This window comes from Cimex lectularius, unplaced genomic scaffold (assembly GCF_000648675.2).
Source record: "Cimex lectularius strain Harlan isolate CLEC.00 unplaced genomic scaffold, Clec_2.1 scaffold239, whole genome shotgun sequence".
In the NCBI taxonomy this organism is placed as follows: domain Eukaryota; kingdom Metazoa; phylum Arthropoda; class Insecta; order Hemiptera; family Cimicidae; genus Cimex; species Cimex lectularius.
Genome location: NW_019392837.1, coordinates 723717 through 741869, shown reverse-complemented (window position 1 = coordinate 741869; position 18153 = coordinate 723717). Strand labels below are relative to the sequence as shown.

Genomic DNA, 18153 nt, shown 5'->3' with positions numbered 1-18153 from the left:
GACCGTTAATCGATATTTATTTAGAAATCGTGAGATGCGGTCTGGTGTGATGTAGGTTTCAGAAAAACATTTTCTTTATCGTGCCAACGTTTCGATCTTAATCGTTTTTTGTTAAATTTAAACAATGTTTGTAAATCCCGGGCCCTGAAGATGATCTCAATAAAGATCGAAACGTTAGCACGATAAAGAAAATGTCTTTCTGAAACCTACATCACACCAGACCGCATCTCACGATTTCAAAATAAATATTTATTATTTTAATTAAGTTTCACTGCAACTTTTAAATTATGGAAAATTTTATCGTTTTTAAATGTAAATATAATTTTGTTTGAATTCAAGGGTATTCAACGAAAAATGCATTAACTTAAAAACCATAACTGTTCCGATTTTATAGACGTGTTAAGATTTTAGGAAGATCTAGGTTCCAATTAGTTAATTAGTAAAATATGGTGAATTATTATGAATTAGTAAGTAGTAAAAACACATACACACTATTATGTATTAATTTAATTAACTTATATCAGCTTAAAAGCATGAATCACTCTTGAGAGATAACTCCATGTTTTTCTTTATAGATATCTTAGACCCTCTATAGTTAGAAAAAGCTTGAATCTAAATCGTCTAATTTATACAGGCTGTAAATATATCACGTTGTATGCAGTTTGATTGTTATTGATAAAAGTATAATCATGTGGTCTGCGTCGTGTACACGGCGGAGGTATGCGATCCGGGGCACTGACATTTAAAGGTAAATCAGCCCTGCCTAGGTACCGACTCCCTGGGTACTATGACAAATTTACAGTGGATCCCTTTTTTCGTGCACTTATTAGAGAGATACGCTATGTTAATGCTCCTATTAAAAACGGTGGTAGTCGTCTGGGAACCTGGTTATGCTGAGCTGGTGGCAACTAACGTCCTGTCTGAACCTCTGCGATTCGGCTTGCTGACACTGAACGAGCAATAAAGAATGCAATGAAAGAACGTCGGCGTCGTCAATGAGTCGGATCGTCCAATCATAGCTTGTTGAGAACACGACTGGGCGATTTCCACCGATGGTCTGAAACGCAAGGAAGGGATCGTGCTCACTCGTTTGAGCATAGGCCACACACGATTGACACACGGACAACTGTTTTTGGGGCAAACACCGCACAGGTGTCCCGCTTGTAGAGAAAGGTTGCTCAGTGTGTCGCACTTCAGCAGTGGCCTTGCCATTTTACAGGGAGCGAGTAGGCACAACACCTAAAGACAGTCCTTAGCATGAGAATGTTGCTGGTTCCCCTTTTAGAATTTTTAAGGAATATGATGGTGTTTCCTCTTCTTTAGAGTGTAAATATTGCATATAATGTATGTAAGCGTATATAATGTATGTGTGCTTGATAAAAAGTATAATTGATATTTGGTCGCTCCTTTTCCCTGTCTTCCTTGCAATTCTTGGCTTCATACTGAGTATAGCATAAGTATACATTATAAAAGACAAGATAGATTAGCACAATTATATAATTGTATATGATGTCTTTGGTTTGAAATGGTTTAAGTTACACGTTAGCATTTTTCTTGACTTAACATACAATTTAAATTCACTATTTTCGTGGTCCGCTTGACCAATTAATACAATTTAAATTAAAAATTGTCCCTACATTAAATAAAGACAACATCGGTTTTCCAGTGTAGCCGGATCGTGCTTCACATCATCGAGATAAGGAAAAAAGGGCTCGAGTTATGTAAGAATCGGTTACATAAGGATTCGACCGGCAGTCTCACACGCTCTTCGGGAAGAACGGTGTGCACCAGGTAGAAAATCCATTTTCAAAATGGCCTTCAGGACCTTCACGAGGCGATTGTACTCATCCTCGTCGGTTGAACTTAATGGGATGTTCATTCCGCTCACAACGCCTTTTAAGGCCGATCAGTCGATTTGCTACGAGAGCCTCGGATCCAATCTGAAGAAATACGAGAAAATCCCTTTCAAAGGTAAATGTTTCGACCTTTCAGAACTATTGTGGCATTCAAAGTAAATCTTTTTAACGCCTTCACCTTCGATTACGATTTTGCATCTGAACACCTTAGTTTTCTGCCATTATTAAACATTTCACTTGTTCTTCAACGGTTTTTCATTCTTAATTCACTATTTTAATATTTTTTGTACATAAGAAATATAAAACAAATTTTTAACACTCCAACCTAATATTTTCCGTCAAAATTATTTTTGGAGTAATTAGTTTATATGTCCCTTAGTCCCTGGAAAGCGAGAATAGACGGACCAGATAGATCACTTGTCTGTTGTAAAAGTTTCTTAGAATATCAGATTCTCAGTATGTGAAATGCTTAAATGTTGAAAAACCAGTTGAAAAATCATAAAAATTCAAAAAGAGACATTTTTGATTAGATAATTCACATAAAAGAAACGAGGCTGAAATATCGAAATAAGTTAACCTTTTTATGTAAGGTTTTGGTTGAAATGAAAAAGTTAGCGTCACGAGCGGGATTCGAACCCACGACCTTCGGCTCAATACGCCGCTGCTACAACCACTTGAACTATCGTGACTTCGATCAAATCGGACACCAACTCCCCATCTCAACCTACAACATTCGAATTTTTCCTCCTTTGAAAGAAGTAATTTGGACAATAGACCATTAAATATAATGGATTTAATAGGTATCTAAATAACCTTAGTTCACCCCTTCATTTTAATTCACAACTTTATAAAATCGCTCATGATACATCAGTTTCATTGATGTTTACTGTTCAGTGAATACATAATTCATAAACTGGTCAGATTACACGAGTTAGTTGATAAATGTTCACACGAGTCAAAACGACAAGTTTCGATTCACACGGACATAGCTATAAATCTTTCATGTGGCAATTATTTAGATTAGTCGGCCCAAAAAGGGCCGTAGTGCCGTATAAACTACTCATGGGACTTTGTGTACATGGCCGAACACCCTCTGGGACGTGAGATATAATATGCTAATGAATCCGCCATGAATTTCCAATAGGATTAGTGACAAGTTGAACGGTCAGGATCCATAGGTTTGAAACGTGGAGGATGTTACGTGATATAATATGAATTGTTATTAACTTTTAGCTAGAATTTTATTTAATTTTTGAGATTTCCTCTTGGGGTCTGGGGGGATTTCCTGTTTTGTTCGGCCTATCACAGTTGTTTTGATCAGACAGACGAGTTTTGCCATTTTCACCACGGTTTATAGCAAAAATAGGAAGGCCAGGATGAACAGCAGGACTCAATGTCTCAAAAAGTAAAAAATAAAATTAATAAATCTCAGATTTCGTCTTGGGGCCCTAGTTTGGTCATTTCCGATCATTTTGGTGTGCCTATACTTGCTATTTTGGTCTGTCCTTTCGACTCACGTCATCTTCAGCAATGCTAAGAAAGACCAGAACATCGAGGGTATGAAGGCTAAAATGATCAGAAACGATCAAACTATATAATAAATAATTATATTGGCCAAATTGCTTCTTTCAATTACTTAATCTTTTTATGTAAGATAACCCCTCATCTCAACCTACAACCTTTCGAATTGAAAAATGGCAAAAAGAAGGAAAATTCGAAAGGTTGTAGGTTGTGATGGGAATTGGTGTCCGAGTGGATCGAAGTCACGATAGCTCAAGTGGTAGAGCAGCGGCTTATTTAGCGGAAGATCGTGGGTTCGAATCCCGCTCGTGACACTCGCTTTTTCTTTTCAATCAAAATCTTAAATAAAAAGGCTATATAATAAAAATGAACTCGGACTAACAAAATACACACAGATCCGAAAATGATGATGGTGAACAGCTGAAACGCTTCTGACAGACCAAAACAGGAAAGATTGACCAAAAGAATCTGACCAAATTGAATTAATAGTTTTGTTTGTAAACAGGGTATTTAGTTTCTGGAACGACCGGTGAGTCACCTTATTTGTCATACCAGGAGAGGGTAGATTTGGTCAAATTCGTCAGGGAGAACACGTCCAAGGAAAAAGTAATCATCGGAGGAGTGACAACAGAGTGTAATGCCTAGATGTCACGGTAAAATTTAAAAATTTAAAACTTTTGTCGATTTTAAAGCGACCAGGATGTCATGCGATCTCACGCAAGAGTTGAAGAAAGCAGGCGCAGACGGCGTACTTATCATGCTTCCGTTTTATTTCAAGAGATTCATGACTGTAAGCGATTTTTCTCGAGATTTTTACAATTTCTATCTGTCGTTTTTTTTATAAACAGGAAGATGCGATTATGACACATTTCACGACCCTGGCGGACGAAGGCGGTCTTCCGGTCGTCGTCTACAACAACCCTTGGGTCACCGGGATGGACATCGGGACTCCCATCTTGGCCAAACTGGCTCGGCATCCATCAATCCGAGGCGTCAAGGATTCTGACGTGAGCCACATTTGTTTATTTCAAATAAATTTTTATTGTTTTGTTAACAACATTATTATGATTAAACAACTCAAATGGTCCGCCACCGGAAGTGACATATGACCTTTTTTTCTACTGTAGAATCTAGCCAAACAAAAAGTTGTTTACATAAATACCATACTTTTAGACAATTATCTATACTTTGTATACCGTATTTTTGAATGAATGTTAACTGTCACAAAAGTAGGGACTTCATAGATGGAAATGGTGGACCAGAGGATCTGCAGGAGAGGTTATTTTTAAATTTTTATTTTACCAACGGGTCCATGTGTTCGAGTACCATTTCTTGACACTAATTTTCTTCTCAACCTTCTTTGCATTAAAATTAAAAAAAAACCTTACTTTGTGCTTTATTTATGCCTTACAACAAGTATGGCTCAAAACTCATCAGGATATATCAGTTTAGGTTGATTATCCCTTTATTTTATTTTATTACCTACTCAACATTGTATTGTTGTTAACAGTGTGGTGCATACGACGTACCTTAGAACAAACAATGCACAACCTTCTTAAATGGAATCTGGTGGCAGTTTTGGAATTCCTGTCATGTTCTGGTCATAGATTTATTGTAAATTTTAGATCAAAAATGCAATGTATTTTTATTTAAAGTTTTGATACTTTATAAAGTTAGGAAGCATTTTGATTATTTGAGAAAATTTGAAACTTCTCTCATCACCGAGGGGTTGATTTTCATCTGGTAATTATGTGAAATCCTTGGTAGAAGGGTACGCAAGTGAAGGGGCGAATAAACTTGTCTTGTACAATACTCCTGAACAGCAGGACTCTAGATTAAATGGAAACTTGTGTCCTTGTGTACTGCGTCGCCTGGGCTTTATTGACCTCCCTTGATAAAGAAAAGGCTTACAGCTACAAGTCCATACGAAATAAAAACCCAGACAGTCTCTACGTTAAATCTTTCTTTATTTTCTGTTTCAAATCAAACGTTGTTTCAGGTAAGAAAAAACACCGTTACTCTTATGGAAACTAAAGGGTGCAACTTCGACGTTCTGACCGGTTCCGCCGGATATCTACTCGCATCATTAATGATTGGCAAGCAGAATATTTTAAAAAGTTCATTTATATAAACAGATTAACTTTTTTTTTCGTTTTGGGCTAGGTTGTTCGGGCGGCTTTAACGGACTCGCGGGTATCTTAGGTCATGAACTCTGCAGAATTTGCCAACTTGTCGAAGAGAAGAAGTTCGAGGAGGCGATTCAGCTGCAAATCAAAGTTTCCAAGCCTGACGTGCTGGTAATGATAATTTTACTATATTTATTTACCCATTTTGTTTTAGTGGTCAATTGACCAAGTTACTTATTTCAATTAATTATTCTTTTTATGTAAGGTCTTGGTGGAGATAAAAAAGTCAGTGTCACGAGCGGGATTCGAACCCACGACCTTCGGCTAAATACGCCGCTGCTCTACCACTTGAGCTATCGTGACTTGGATCCACTAGGACACCAACTTCCTATCTCAACCCACGTTTTAAAAAATGGCAAAAAGGAGGGAAAATTCAAAAGGTGATAAAGATTAATTAATTGAAAAGAATTTATTTGGTCAATCGTACCACGAAACCATTTTGATTTATTTTAATATAAAACTTAAAAAATCAACACTGTCGAGAATAGTATTTTAAGGTTTTGTGTGACATTAAGATACAAACATTATTGTTATTCCCTAAAAATACAATTATGGAATATCAATAATGTTTTTAAATTTAATTTAAATGACATTTGAGGGTCCGCGGTAGAAGAGTGGTCATCGTGTTTAGACACTCAGTTCATAGACCCGCTCGCGGTCGAGGGTTCGATTCCCATCATCGCCCCTGGCCTTTTTCCCGCCACCCATCCTCCAGGATTAATATTCTCTAATTTTTCTTTGTCTAATATTAAAAGATAAGAATATAGCAATAATCTTCAATCGGATTTAAATGCTTTTAATCTCAAAACATTCAACAATCTTGTCTTACAAGATGAGGTGCTTAAATAATGTCATAACACAATTGGTCATTTTGATTTAACTATATGAAACAATGTAACTAATTTAAACTAAAATTATATTCACAATTTCGAATATCATGTAAAAATATTTATTTGCAAAACACAAATACATCAGTACTTTAGTACTTTACTTCCGGTGTAATTAGTGATCAGCCTTCAAGATTGTTATTATATACTGATTCACAAAAAAGATCTGGTACTTTCAAATTTTTGTGTAAAAAAAATTAGTTGTGAATTACTAAATCTTGAAGAAAAAAAAGATTAACACCTCTTGCTTTAATTTCACTAATGTTTTACATAAATTATGTTTAATTAAGGACTTATTCAGTTGCATACTGTTAGAAACTGTTGCTAACTTTCTCTGAAATGGTAAATCCATAGTATTTTTGTTACATCTAAATTGGACTTATTTAGACGTAGAATAGTGACAAGTTCATTTTTATTCATTACGTTGTTTTTGGTTTGTTTTTTTGATAGGATAACGTGCTCGTTCGCGTTATTTTTTTATTATTTTTACGAAAAGTTTTCATTAGCAAAATATAAAAACCTAATGATGGAATTTATCCTTATTATTATTACTTATAATTAATAAATTATTATTAATACTGTATAATTAAATTATAATATTAATATATTATAATAATTATTATATTGTATTAATATATTATATAAAACTTATTATTCGAAGTGTGTCCAAATGTGCAACATTTAACGGCAGGTAATTATTAATTCTCTTCCTAATATAGCGTTAAACTCCAAAAATATTTATTTTGATTGAACAACATTGAAAGTATTACCCCCCTCACCGGTCATGAGCAGAAATGTCTCCGGAAATACGGAAATATTCTAATTGTTCTTGGTTTCAATTTTATTTAAAAAAATCTAGTTTTGAAAATTTATTGGGTTGTCCGGAAAATAATGCAGGATTTTGGTATTAAACAAAAAAAAAGAAACTAGTTACTTTAAAGCAATGTTCTTTAATCAAAATAATTTCCCANAATGAGTAATCCTGTAAACGTAAACAGAATATTTTATATAGATTTTTTTTAATGAAAACTTAAAATCCTGCATTATTTTCCGGACAACCCGATATCTAAACTTGGTAGGTCTCATTTGAAAAAATAAAGTTGATATTCAATTAGCTATTACTGTAAAATTAAATTATTTTATACCCCGGGGAAAAGATTATGGAGTATTACCATTTAATTTTTTTACGAGGGTTCGCAACAGCAGAGGTCATATAAATCCTCAGGATGCCGGTGTTTTTGAAAAAAAAGCCCATTTGTAAGTATGTCGGGTTCGAATGTAGGGCCGCTAGATTCGAACCCGGGACCTTCACCTTACAGTGATGAGCGCCGTGTCAACGACTAAACCTTGCGGCCACCGACGCCCCTGTATTTATCTATTACCCTTCGTGTTCGAGAAAAGTTGGTGACACAGTGAAATAGAGATACTCTGTATATTGTCTAAATAGTGTAATTTTTTTAAACTATTTATTTTCACATGCGTCAATTGCTTAAAAAATTTGCTAAATCTTAGAACACCACAAAATGGCAACTATGTAGTACAACCCAATAAGCCTGAACCAGAATAACCGGTGTAACCCGGCAGAAGAGGATGAACAGAATTTAATGAAAATATTGAATGAAAGAGAGAGAGAGGGGGAGAGACAATACTTTATTTTCTTTTTGGACTAGAGTCCCTTGGAATAACAATAAGGTCACAAAAAATTGTATATATCTGGTACACGAAGGGTTGACATTGTCATATAGTAAAATTAATTGACATAAAACACATAATACAAAATATAAAATATACAAATAATAGTACCAATGATAAGAATTTAAGGAAAAATAGTAGCAATAAATAGTACTCTGCCTTATGCGATCATAATAGCAAACTGTAAACTTAAAAAGTTGAGAAAAGAAAGGAAACAAGCTTTCTTACGTAGTAAAAGGGCATTGTTCAGTATAATGTGGTGCTACATGCTCCTTTTATTGATAAGCAGTTTATGTTTATTCATAACATGATCAGCACTGTCGCCAGTAAACATATGTTTACATTAATTTTGTATGGTATAAATATTTGTAGGGAAAGTTTACTTAAATAAAGGCATCCCTTTGGTAATACTCTCCCCTCCCTCTGATTGTTTGCCTGGAAAATGCAGTTGCAACGGGGAATGAACGGAGGTAAATATTGACTAAGTAGATAATAAACGGGATGAAAATGAAAAAGAGGACGATCACCCTCCTGGGTCTTTATTGAAACCCAACATCTGTGATTGTACAGGACTCGGATTTGAACACGGTTATTAAAAGATCCTTGATAAATTCGTACTCGGCCGTCGTTTCGTCAGTGCAACCGACCAGAATTATTTTAAGTGCAAAAACCGGCCGGGGTGATGACGTTTCCCCCCGCCTTTCGGAAAGAACGAACGGCATCATCGCGGAAACTGGAAAACAGATGTAGGCGATCGTAGAAACTCTTAGAGGAAACCCTAAACCGTATAAAATGGGCAAACAAGTAACAACATGTGGGAATCATTAAACGGGGCTAAGTCCACAGTAAATCATCCATTCGGGTTGAACCCGGGATCGAGAGATGTTCGTTAACAGCGAATTGTAATGAGACGGATGGTATTAAAATTCAATTACGAACCGCAGACACCAGAGTTGTTGGAAATACTCAGAATAATAACGGGTTTTGTTCAACTTGGGGACTCAGGTCTACTATAAGAACTTCGGATTGAGTTGCCAGGTAATGGAAGAAAATCGCTTTTTGCTCTTTCTTGTTTACAAACGTGCCTTGCCGTCGAGTCGTTGAAATTAACTTTTTTTGCAGTATTGAATATTTCTTTGGCACGGGGTTTATTGTAATAAATAAATCATAAAATGTGTGCTTTAATAAAAACAATAACAATGAAAATATGGGTTTTATATCCTTCTAGAGTTGGTCATCTTGGCGCACGGTTATACTTATAAGCCCATTTTAGAAGGTCCTGTCAAAAAAAGACACTCTTTTGACAGTATTTTTCTAAATTCTTAGTTTGTAATGTTCCTTATAAAAATTCGGTTTTTACCACACACTAAAAGAATTAGCTAACTATTCAGTCAAGGTTAGTTTATTAGTATTATTTTATTTATTATTAGTATTAGTAGTAGTAGTAGTAGTAGTAGTACTAGTATGTCATTGGTCATATATTTTGTTACCTTAATCATTACTTGATGGTACAGTAAATAGTTAAAAGTCTAAAACTTTGAAAGTACATCTTTTAGTACTAACATTATCGTCATTATTACCCTATCGCCTGCTACGAACTTAAGTACATTGATAATACTTAGCATGGTTGCATTGGTTTTATTTTTTTTCAAAGACATTCTCCTGGGTGGAAGTGGTGCACCATAGTCGGTCAGGATATAAGTTTCTACGTCTCTCAGCACAATATTTACACACCTTGTTGGTTAATGCCGATCTTTCGCATAGTCCATTGAGGCAGCAGTCTTGGACGTTCCCATAGAACCAAGGACTTATTTTAATATTTTTATGTTATTCTGAAATTCTAATCGGCTCTGAACTTTACTATCAACGAGGTTGCCTTTCGTGTCTCTTGGCTGTGCGAGTGAACTGGCTATTTTTCTGTTAAAGATACCTAGCCTTTTCCCCTCGTCATGTCCAATAGGCACAGTCTCCACTTGAAACACCCTAGCGAATAGCCCAAGGCTTATATAAACGATAATCTCAGGTTTATTCCGTAGATACCAGCTCTTGACTCATATTTGGACTTAGCGCTATTTGTGTACCAGACATAGTCGGCATCCACCGGGATCCTTTTCTGCCCCTAGTCTGTTTAATTTGGTATTTTATAGTCCGAGACATGGCGCTGATAGACAACCTTACCCACTTGAACTTTCCCCAAAAGTAGTAGTGGTGACCTCATGTGGTTATTAAAGTTTCAACTAGATTGTCCACTACTTCAACAATGCATTCTTTCTACCAGCAGCCAACGAGCTTGCAGCCTATATATAAGCACGGGCTCATCCTGCCTAGAACAGATTCGTCGATAAGATCGAATCAGTAATGGAACAAAGCACAGACACTAGCTAGAAGCAGCAAGGGTCATCTAACAATATGAAATGATCCCACACCCAAAATGGCTGACTGCTGCGTTAGTACTCGATAACGCTCATTGTCGGCATTAGTGGGGATCGTTTTCATGGCTCCAAATGCCCAGTCATGTTACCCTCTAGGCAGTACTGAGGGTCCTAACTGACCGTACGCTTATTTTTGGATCTAACACCCAAGAGCAATTGACCCTCTTCTGTAATTCTGTATATAGTTTCTGATTTGAAAAAAAATCGTTGATTACATTAAACTTCTTACTTCTAATTTAAAATCTTCTTTAAATAGATGGTGTTGAGTTCAGTTCTCTGATGTAACTTAGAAATCCGGCGTTATATTTACGTCTTATTTTTGCAGTCTATGTTCAGATTGAATCGTGTCCATATCTCAAATGTTATGGCTTCTGTTTGAAAGATATTAGTGGACATGTTCTTGGGGTATTTCTAGTGCTTGATTTGTTTAGTCAATAGTCCTCACCCTTCATCTTATCGCGTCTTATGACCCCTCTTCACTATGGGCCATGAATTGGTCCCCGAGATGGGCATCATGCTACTCTGACCATGGGCTTGGTTCTACCCACTAGGCTTAGTGATGATAGATGATCCAACCCTTGGCCCAAGATTAGGCCAGCATGGCCTCAATGGCCTATAGTCGGTTATTTTCCTGCACCTTGATGCTGGAATATCGATAGCGATTGCAACTTTGTATTTGCCCAGGGTATATACACATGTTATCGACAGAAAACTGGCTGGAAACAACAATGCCCACCAATGTTGGCCCGTTGTGTGGACACGTTGTTTACCTACTGCGCACTTTGTTTGCGTATTGGTTTTTTAATGTGTTTATAAGACAGCTCCTAAAGCCAATGTTCCCTAACACCATTTCCAACCTTGGTCAATATGCGCCAGTACAGGCCATTTTCTTTCTACATTTCTTTGGAGAGATTTTCGCAATTTGCTTACAAGTGTCTATAAAAGGCAAGTCGAAATAGAAAAACTTTTATAAATCAAGATATAATTTAGTCTGGTTGCTTTCAATCATTTTAGTCCGTGTAGTGTGTTTCACCTTCTCCGATATTTTTAGTGCTATGTAATAATTTGAGAATTGTGTATTTATGTATTATGAAACACCCAAAACAGAAGTTTTTGAAATGGCGAAACGCGTCTGGTGAATCAAACCATTACAGGCACACCAAAACGATCGGGAACGATAGCGTTATGAGTCAGCCACCCTGTGAAGAAACTTCACAACTTCACAATTTTATAATGCGTTAAAAAGAAACAATTTTTACTTTGTCCAAAAATTTATTTTTCATATTTACATTATAATTTGAAGGTTATGCTTACCTATAATTTGTTTGATTTTACTTAGTGATTCTATTTAGAATTTCCCGATCTTACTGATACTTCCCGTAGTTCCGGTCTTTGTGTTTAATTCGTTTATTATGGCAAGAGCGTTTTCGACAATCGAATCCATTGTACGGCATTCTTCCAGCGCTTTTTTGGCCTCCGCGAGACCGCCTTCTCTTTTCAAAGCTTGGAATCTTTCTCTAATCAATTCTCTTTCTTTGTAGAAATTTTCCTTTTGCTCTTGATCTTTCTCCGCTTGTTTATTTCTTATACGATCCCTGTGCAAATAAATTACATGAATTAACTCTAAATAAATGCAATATTGAATAGTGCACCTGAATTCTTTGATTTGCATGGTTGCGGTTTCCACATCCAATTCACCGAACTTATACAGTGGCATTGAGGTTACTTTATCGTAAAGTTTGCCACGAATGCGTAAATGTCTGGCACGTATCAGAAGTGGAACGTCGTGCATACTCATTTGTGGGTTCTTCTTCTTACTAAAAGTTCTCTTAGTTATTACGATATCAGATACTTGACGTATAATAAGGCGTACGATGATATATTTTTCGTCTGCTTTTTTTTGTATTGGAACCATCTCTTTCCCTCGATGAAAGAGTTGTAAATATCGTCCAAGCTAGGGTAAGTCATGTCCAATATGCCTACAACCCGTTCCCAAATATTAGCCGGGTTGTATCTGTTCAGAACAAATCTCGGTATTATAAGAGCAAGAACTTCGTTTTCACAGATGACCGTGTTTTTCGACATTTGATCCCCTGGAAATACGAAATCATAGACAAATATAACATAACGAAAGAAGAAAATTCATACCCAAGCCGAAGACGCATCTTCTTTTTAATGTGCACGTCTGCATAAAAAACTGTTTGACGTTCGGAGGAAGGCTCTCGTCTAACGGGTGGTTTTGTTGAAGATAAAGCCGATATCTTTGGCGGATGGTTGTTTTAGTTTTGTCCTCTTGTATGAGAAGGATTTGAACGACCTGCAACGTACCGTCCACCACGAACGTCGCGATTTCCGTCCCCGTGTTGTCTTTCACTATAAATCCATTCATGTCTTGAAGGGTTTTGTGGAACGCTAACCGGTCTACTCACGTGGAATGATAGTGTTAGGGCGGTAAGTGATTAAATTAGAAAATGAGCAAATGGCCCTGATCGCGCTCTCCGGGAATTTGTTGAACTGGGGAAACTTCCCCAACGCCCACCTGACCTCGTTCCACTGTTTGTGCACGGTCGTTTCAAGCAAGCTGACGAAATCTTCCTTGTTGAGCATCAACACTTCGACCTGATCGGCTGGAAGGAGTAAAACGTTAGAATTTTAAAGGAACGAATATAATTCATTACACTCACAAGCTACTGTCACCGTGCTGTAATGCGGCTCGTTGTAGAATATGGCGAGACTTCCGAAATTGTCTCCTTCCCTGTACTGATCAATGTTGTGTTGTATTTCACCTGGGAAAAGCGGATCTGAATATTCTTGATCCGAATCGACGATTCCTTCCGTAATGAAGTACACATAATTTGCGCGATGCCCTTGCCTAACCAAGACGCGCCCTTTCGGCCAGGCGTTGAATGTCGCTCTCGATATCAAAGACCTTCTTAAGTCCTAAAGACAACAAATAGTTAATTTCAAAATATTTACAAATGGTTTGTCTAGAGGTCCAGCTCTCACTTCCGGGTAGGCCTGGAAAGATTTGAAAATTCGAAGTTTGGAGTTTATCAAGTCGATGTCCTCCGGATTTCGGCGATCTGGCGGTTGTTTTAAGCAAATCTTATCCTAGTATGAAAATAAATGATAACCATAAATTAAACGAATTATCAGCGTTAAAACAAAAAAATCAGGCTGTTTTTGGACCACAAATTTTGGGCACTCTCAACACGACACACAAGAACGATACATCTACACAGAAAACAAACACTTTGAGCCCTGAAGATGATCTCAATAAAGATCGAAACGTTGGCACGATAAAGAAAATGTTTTTTTAAACCTACGTCACACCAGACCGCATCTCACCATCTTCAAATAATCATTAACTAACGGTCGCTAAACACCACACACAAATTTACACAAAACTTCAGATATTGTTAGATATCTCTGTGGTTGTTGGATAATGAACCTGTAATTTTGCCGTTAGATTATTTTAGGATGAATTGCTCGTTACGTTAGTCGGTCTAACAATTTAGGGATTGTACCATCTTCACCTAAAAATCCCCGTCCCAAAACTGAATAAGGCGAAATGCCGAAACATTCTGATAGATGAATACAGCGAGGACATGCAGACCAGAATGATAGTTAACGACCAATTTACAAATTTATGTATATTTAAATACGATATATAACATTGACATGAATAACCTACAGTACAAAACAGTATGCAAAAGTTTAAATTTGCGAAAAATATATGAGACAGACTAGCAATTCTCAATCTGTTGGAAACAACATTGCATTTTATGGCTGAATATACAATATTCGGCGAGATGACAGGTTGTTGATCTTTTACCCTTTCTAGATGCTATCAACTATATTTTTATATAAGAACACGTTAAATCATTTATAGCCAATGTCGGAAAATTCATTTCATCGATACAACACGTCTCAAACATAATCATCCTTAAAACTTCTCAAAATGTTCAAAAAGAAAAGTAGAACATATATAAACATCGCAATCTACATGAGAGAACTTATAAACACTCAAATAAATAACGTCACATATATCATTTACTCTATTAAAATGTCATCACAACATAAATGGAAAACGAACTGATGATAACTGGAACAAACGACAAAAAAAACCCCATCAGACTAGATATTATAAAAATAAAATATGAATTAGTGATTAATTAAATTTGTTGTTTAATCGTTTCCGAGTATCTAGTTCTGCCTATCCTCGCTATTTTCGTCTACCAGTCGCGTCTTTTTTCCGTCTTTGGTCGTTCGAGGGTATAAGCAAGGTGAGGCACAAGCACAAACCCGCCACTGAACTTAGTAGAAACCGGAACGCGCAAAACCAGACCTGGATAATTCAAACAATTACAAATTTCTGATATATCATATCGCATCAATGAAAACATTATCTCACAATGTATTGACATATTTTGTGGAAAAATAAATAAAAATTCTCACATTTCGTTAGTACATTGTGTAACAAATGTATTCTGTCGGACAGAGCCCTAACAGAACTACGAAGTACACATTATCGAATAAATTTTTTAGAACAGAAGAATTTTTTTCTCTTTGTATCAGTGACAATTGTCTCAGAGGAACACTATTTTTGAGATAGCAGGCGAATCGAGAGCCCGGCAATGCGAAAACGGTCACGGGGCCCACCACCCGAGGGCAAAGACGAGCCCAGAAAGAAAATATATGAAGTACCAATGTCTCCTAATGGAAACCAGAAAACCAAGAACCTAATAGAATTACAAAGAAAGAAATTTTAGAATTATTAAGAACAAGCAGCCAGCTAACACAGAACATATTTAGTTGACATCAACCCCCAAAACAGAGTATTAAAGCTGAGGCTCACGACATCCCGCCGTCATATCAGATTGACTTAGCTACTTGACTTGCCATTGGATATTTGTAAAAAGAAGCGTCTAAAGCTCAGGATATGTAGATTACGAAAAGAAACAAACAATCTGGCTTGCAACGATCCTCAAGATAAAGCAAAGATAACAGTATCCTAAATACACAAAGATCGCAAAATACAAATAACAACTGGTACAATTACAGAGAGTTGAATGATAAATGATTAATTACTAGTTTTCTCTGGGAGTATACGGAGTAATGAACAGGTAGTTGTTTTCAATAATTGTGTCATTTTGGTCAACCTGAATTCACTTTTTTGGTTTGTCAGAGCGTTTTATTCTAACTGACATTCTTTCTAACTGATCTTCAATTCGTTAAGTTAGAAACAAGGTGAGTTTCTAACACTAGGTCACAGCACTGGAGATAGAGGAAAAACCGAAACCCGTCAAACGCAGCAGCCCAGCGAGAAAAGCATACAAAGATAAACTACTGAAGATAGTGAAATGGCATAACCTAAGATGATAGGAAACACCCAACAACTAAGTTTATATTAAGCATCAGTCTTCATTTGAACGATTCCTTCGAAATGACTCCGGCCAAATTTTATGGCTTACTTTTGTCTCGTCAAAATGTATTTTGTAATTGATTTTATTTGGATCTTTGGACATCTTTGGAGCATTCGATCATCTGGTCTGACATGCTGGGATGCTGTGCAAACTCATTCTTCCTATTTACCCATCCATGCTCTCTGGGCAGGAGTCCCCCTAGATAATTCTTGGTCCAATCCTTTACTTAATATAGCAGCTCACATCCCTGATCACCCAATATTTCCATATTTCCTTTGTCTACGATACTGCAATCCATCCACAATGATCCTGTCCTTGCAGTTTACTCCCTACGGTCTTTATTTGCCGTCCTTGAGTTTGGTAAAGAGGTTCGGTTTTTCCTAGTACATAAGTAGTAACGTACTGTAAGTACAGATCAGAAGAAGGAAAAAATCTTGAATGACGTTGAGTAAAAAACTCCTGCAAGTACATATGCAGGATAAAAACGAAAAACACTGTACACGTTAGAAATAGATTGAAAGAAAACCACTGTGATATAGGAGCAATCAATAATATCATTAGATATTTGATCAGTTTAGACCCAAGAATGAATAAAAACCCATGGCACGTTCGAGATTAACCAAATGGGACCGTAATTGTGTACAAATAGATCCACAGTTTAAATATAAGGAACGCGAAATACACAACCGTCTATTTCACCGGTTAATGAAATTGCATAACAGAATAATTTACGGTTTGAATGGGGTTCAGCCTGTGTTTGATAAAATATCGAAGAGTACCGGCAATTGTAATATTTGTTTTTTGACTCTTCTATGAGCGATGATGTACGCGTTGACTTCCGGATTGGTTCCCAATTCCCTGTGAGTGGTGTCGGCTAGCCAGATCATGTTGCTTATGACCAATCGGACTATGGCTTTAAACTGATACAAAGGGTGGATTTTCACAATTGCCTGAAAAGAAAAAAATCTGGGTTAAATCGATGAATCCGGCTGCGAGTATATGAAGCCAACCTTTCTTTTCCTTTTCGAGGCGGATGTCCCGACGCTCATTTTGCCGACGCTAGCGTTGTATTTCCTTTTTGGTGGCATTTTGGCTAAATTCCAATAACGCTTTCGGGCAAAGAAATTTTCACTGAAACTCTATCTTCAACTGGAACTGTTAATCTACATCTATTTCTGGATGAAGTTAAACTAATATCAAAAAATAGTAACATATGTAACGAAATATTTTCTGTTTTTATTTTTCATAAAGACATCTTGTTATGCATTATTAATTCTTTTAAAAAACATTCGTGGATTCGAGCGTAAATAGTTATTAAAAATGAGATAGCGTTTTCAGCTTTTGATAAAGGCTCGTGCTCAAAAGGTCCCACTGCATGTCGATTATTACAGTAACCTGCCAAACTGCGTGCTTATCGCCAGAAGCTGTGTAAGCTGTGCTACGAGGGATCCGGTTTGAATGTCGAACGGAATTCAAGTGCCGTCCTCTCGTAGTAATCGTTAGCCCAGTGATGTACGGCCGACTAATGGGTACGACTCTAATGGTGTGACCCGACAAATAATGGCACCCGGCATGGATAATTAGGGTGGCCTGCGGGATCGCTACGAAGTGGCAATGTATAAAAATTCAGCCCAGTCGCTGGGATTCGTTATTTGAGTGTATGAAGATACCGTGTGATTTTTGTTTACAAACCCCCAGAGAAAAATGCACAATATGAAATTTTCAAAATGTCCCTAATACCTTTCGGTATCCTTATAAGCCTCACAAAAACAGAAATAAACGTATGATTTAAACAATTTGTGACAACGTTAATTGTTTTCGTCACCATATATTATACATATTATATACTTACACACACACATATATACTTATACACATACGCCCATACACAAACACACACACACACACACACAACATATATATAAAGTTATTCTGGACCTTAAAGTCTACTTGAGTAACTAATAATCAATACAACATATTCATAGAGATTCCAGCCATGTAAGGCTACACAAGTATGTACATTTACAAAAACATTCTACTATGTAAATTAAATTAAAGATCTTCTAAAAAGATCACCATTCTTGTCTTTTTTCCCTCCTTTTTGCCATTTTTCAAATGGCCAAATGAAAATTCGAAATGTGGGATGAGGTGGA

At 36.6% G+C, this 18153-nt stretch overlaps 2 protein-coding genes across 2 annotated transcripts; one reads left to right on the top strand and one right to left on the bottom strand.

Annotated features, from left to right (window-relative positions):
• The first annotated feature begins 1811 nt into the window (after window positions 1-1811).
• LOC106665585 (4-hydroxy-2-oxoglutarate aldolase, mitochondrial-like) lies at window positions 1812-8892 on the top strand. Its single transcript, XM_014392082.2, has 7 exons — window positions 1812-1971; window positions 3883-4011; window positions 4070-4167; window positions 4226-4384; window positions 5377-5473; window positions 5541-5674; window positions 8713-8892. The coding sequence occupies exons 1-7, from the start codon at window positions 1812-1814 to the stop codon at window positions 8890-8892; spliced, it is 957 nt and encodes a 318-aa protein (XP_014247568.2).
• A 2946-nt stretch (window positions 8893-11838) lies between these two features.
• LOC106665755 lies at window positions 11839-17223 on the bottom strand. The gene is made up of 9 exons (XM_014392447.1): window positions 17011-17223; window positions 16780-16950; window positions 13581-13685; window positions 13259-13514; window positions 13004-13201; window positions 12723-12947; window positions 12448-12667; window positions 12227-12391; window positions 11839-12169 (listed from the first exon to the last, which is right to left on the bottom strand). The coding sequence occupies exons 1-9, from the start codon at window positions 17086-17088 to the stop codon at window positions 11923-11925; spliced, it is 1665 nt and encodes a 554-aa protein (XP_014247933.1). The 5' UTR covers window positions 17089-17223; the 3' UTR covers window positions 11839-11922.
• Between the last annotated feature and the right edge of the window lie 930 nt (window positions 17224-18153).

Coding starts and splice junctions, on each gene's coding strand:
- LOC106665755 (XM_014392447.1), bottom strand. CDS start 17,088: ATGCCACCAAAAAGGAAATACAACGCTAGCGTCGGCAAAATGAGCGTC. Junction 12,392..12,447: donor CAGACGAAAAATATATCATC/GTACGCCTTATT, acceptor GAGAACTTTTAG/TAAGAAGAAGAACCCACAAA. Junction 12,170..12,226: donor ATGCAAATCAAAGAATTCAG/GTGCACTATTCA, acceptor TTATTTGCACAG/GGATCGTATAAGAAATAAAC.
- LOC106665585 (XM_014392082.2), top strand. CDS start 1,812: ATGGCCTTCAGGACCTTCACGAGGCGATTGTACTCATCCTCGTCGGTT. Junction 4,385..5,376: donor GAGGCGTCAAGGATTCTGAC/GTGAGCCACATT, acceptor ACGTTGTTTCAG/GTAAGAAAAAACACCGTTAC. Junction 5,474..5,540: donor ACTCGCATCATTAATGATTG/GCAAGCAGAATA, acceptor GTTTTGGGCTAG/GTTGTTCGGGCGGCTTTAAC.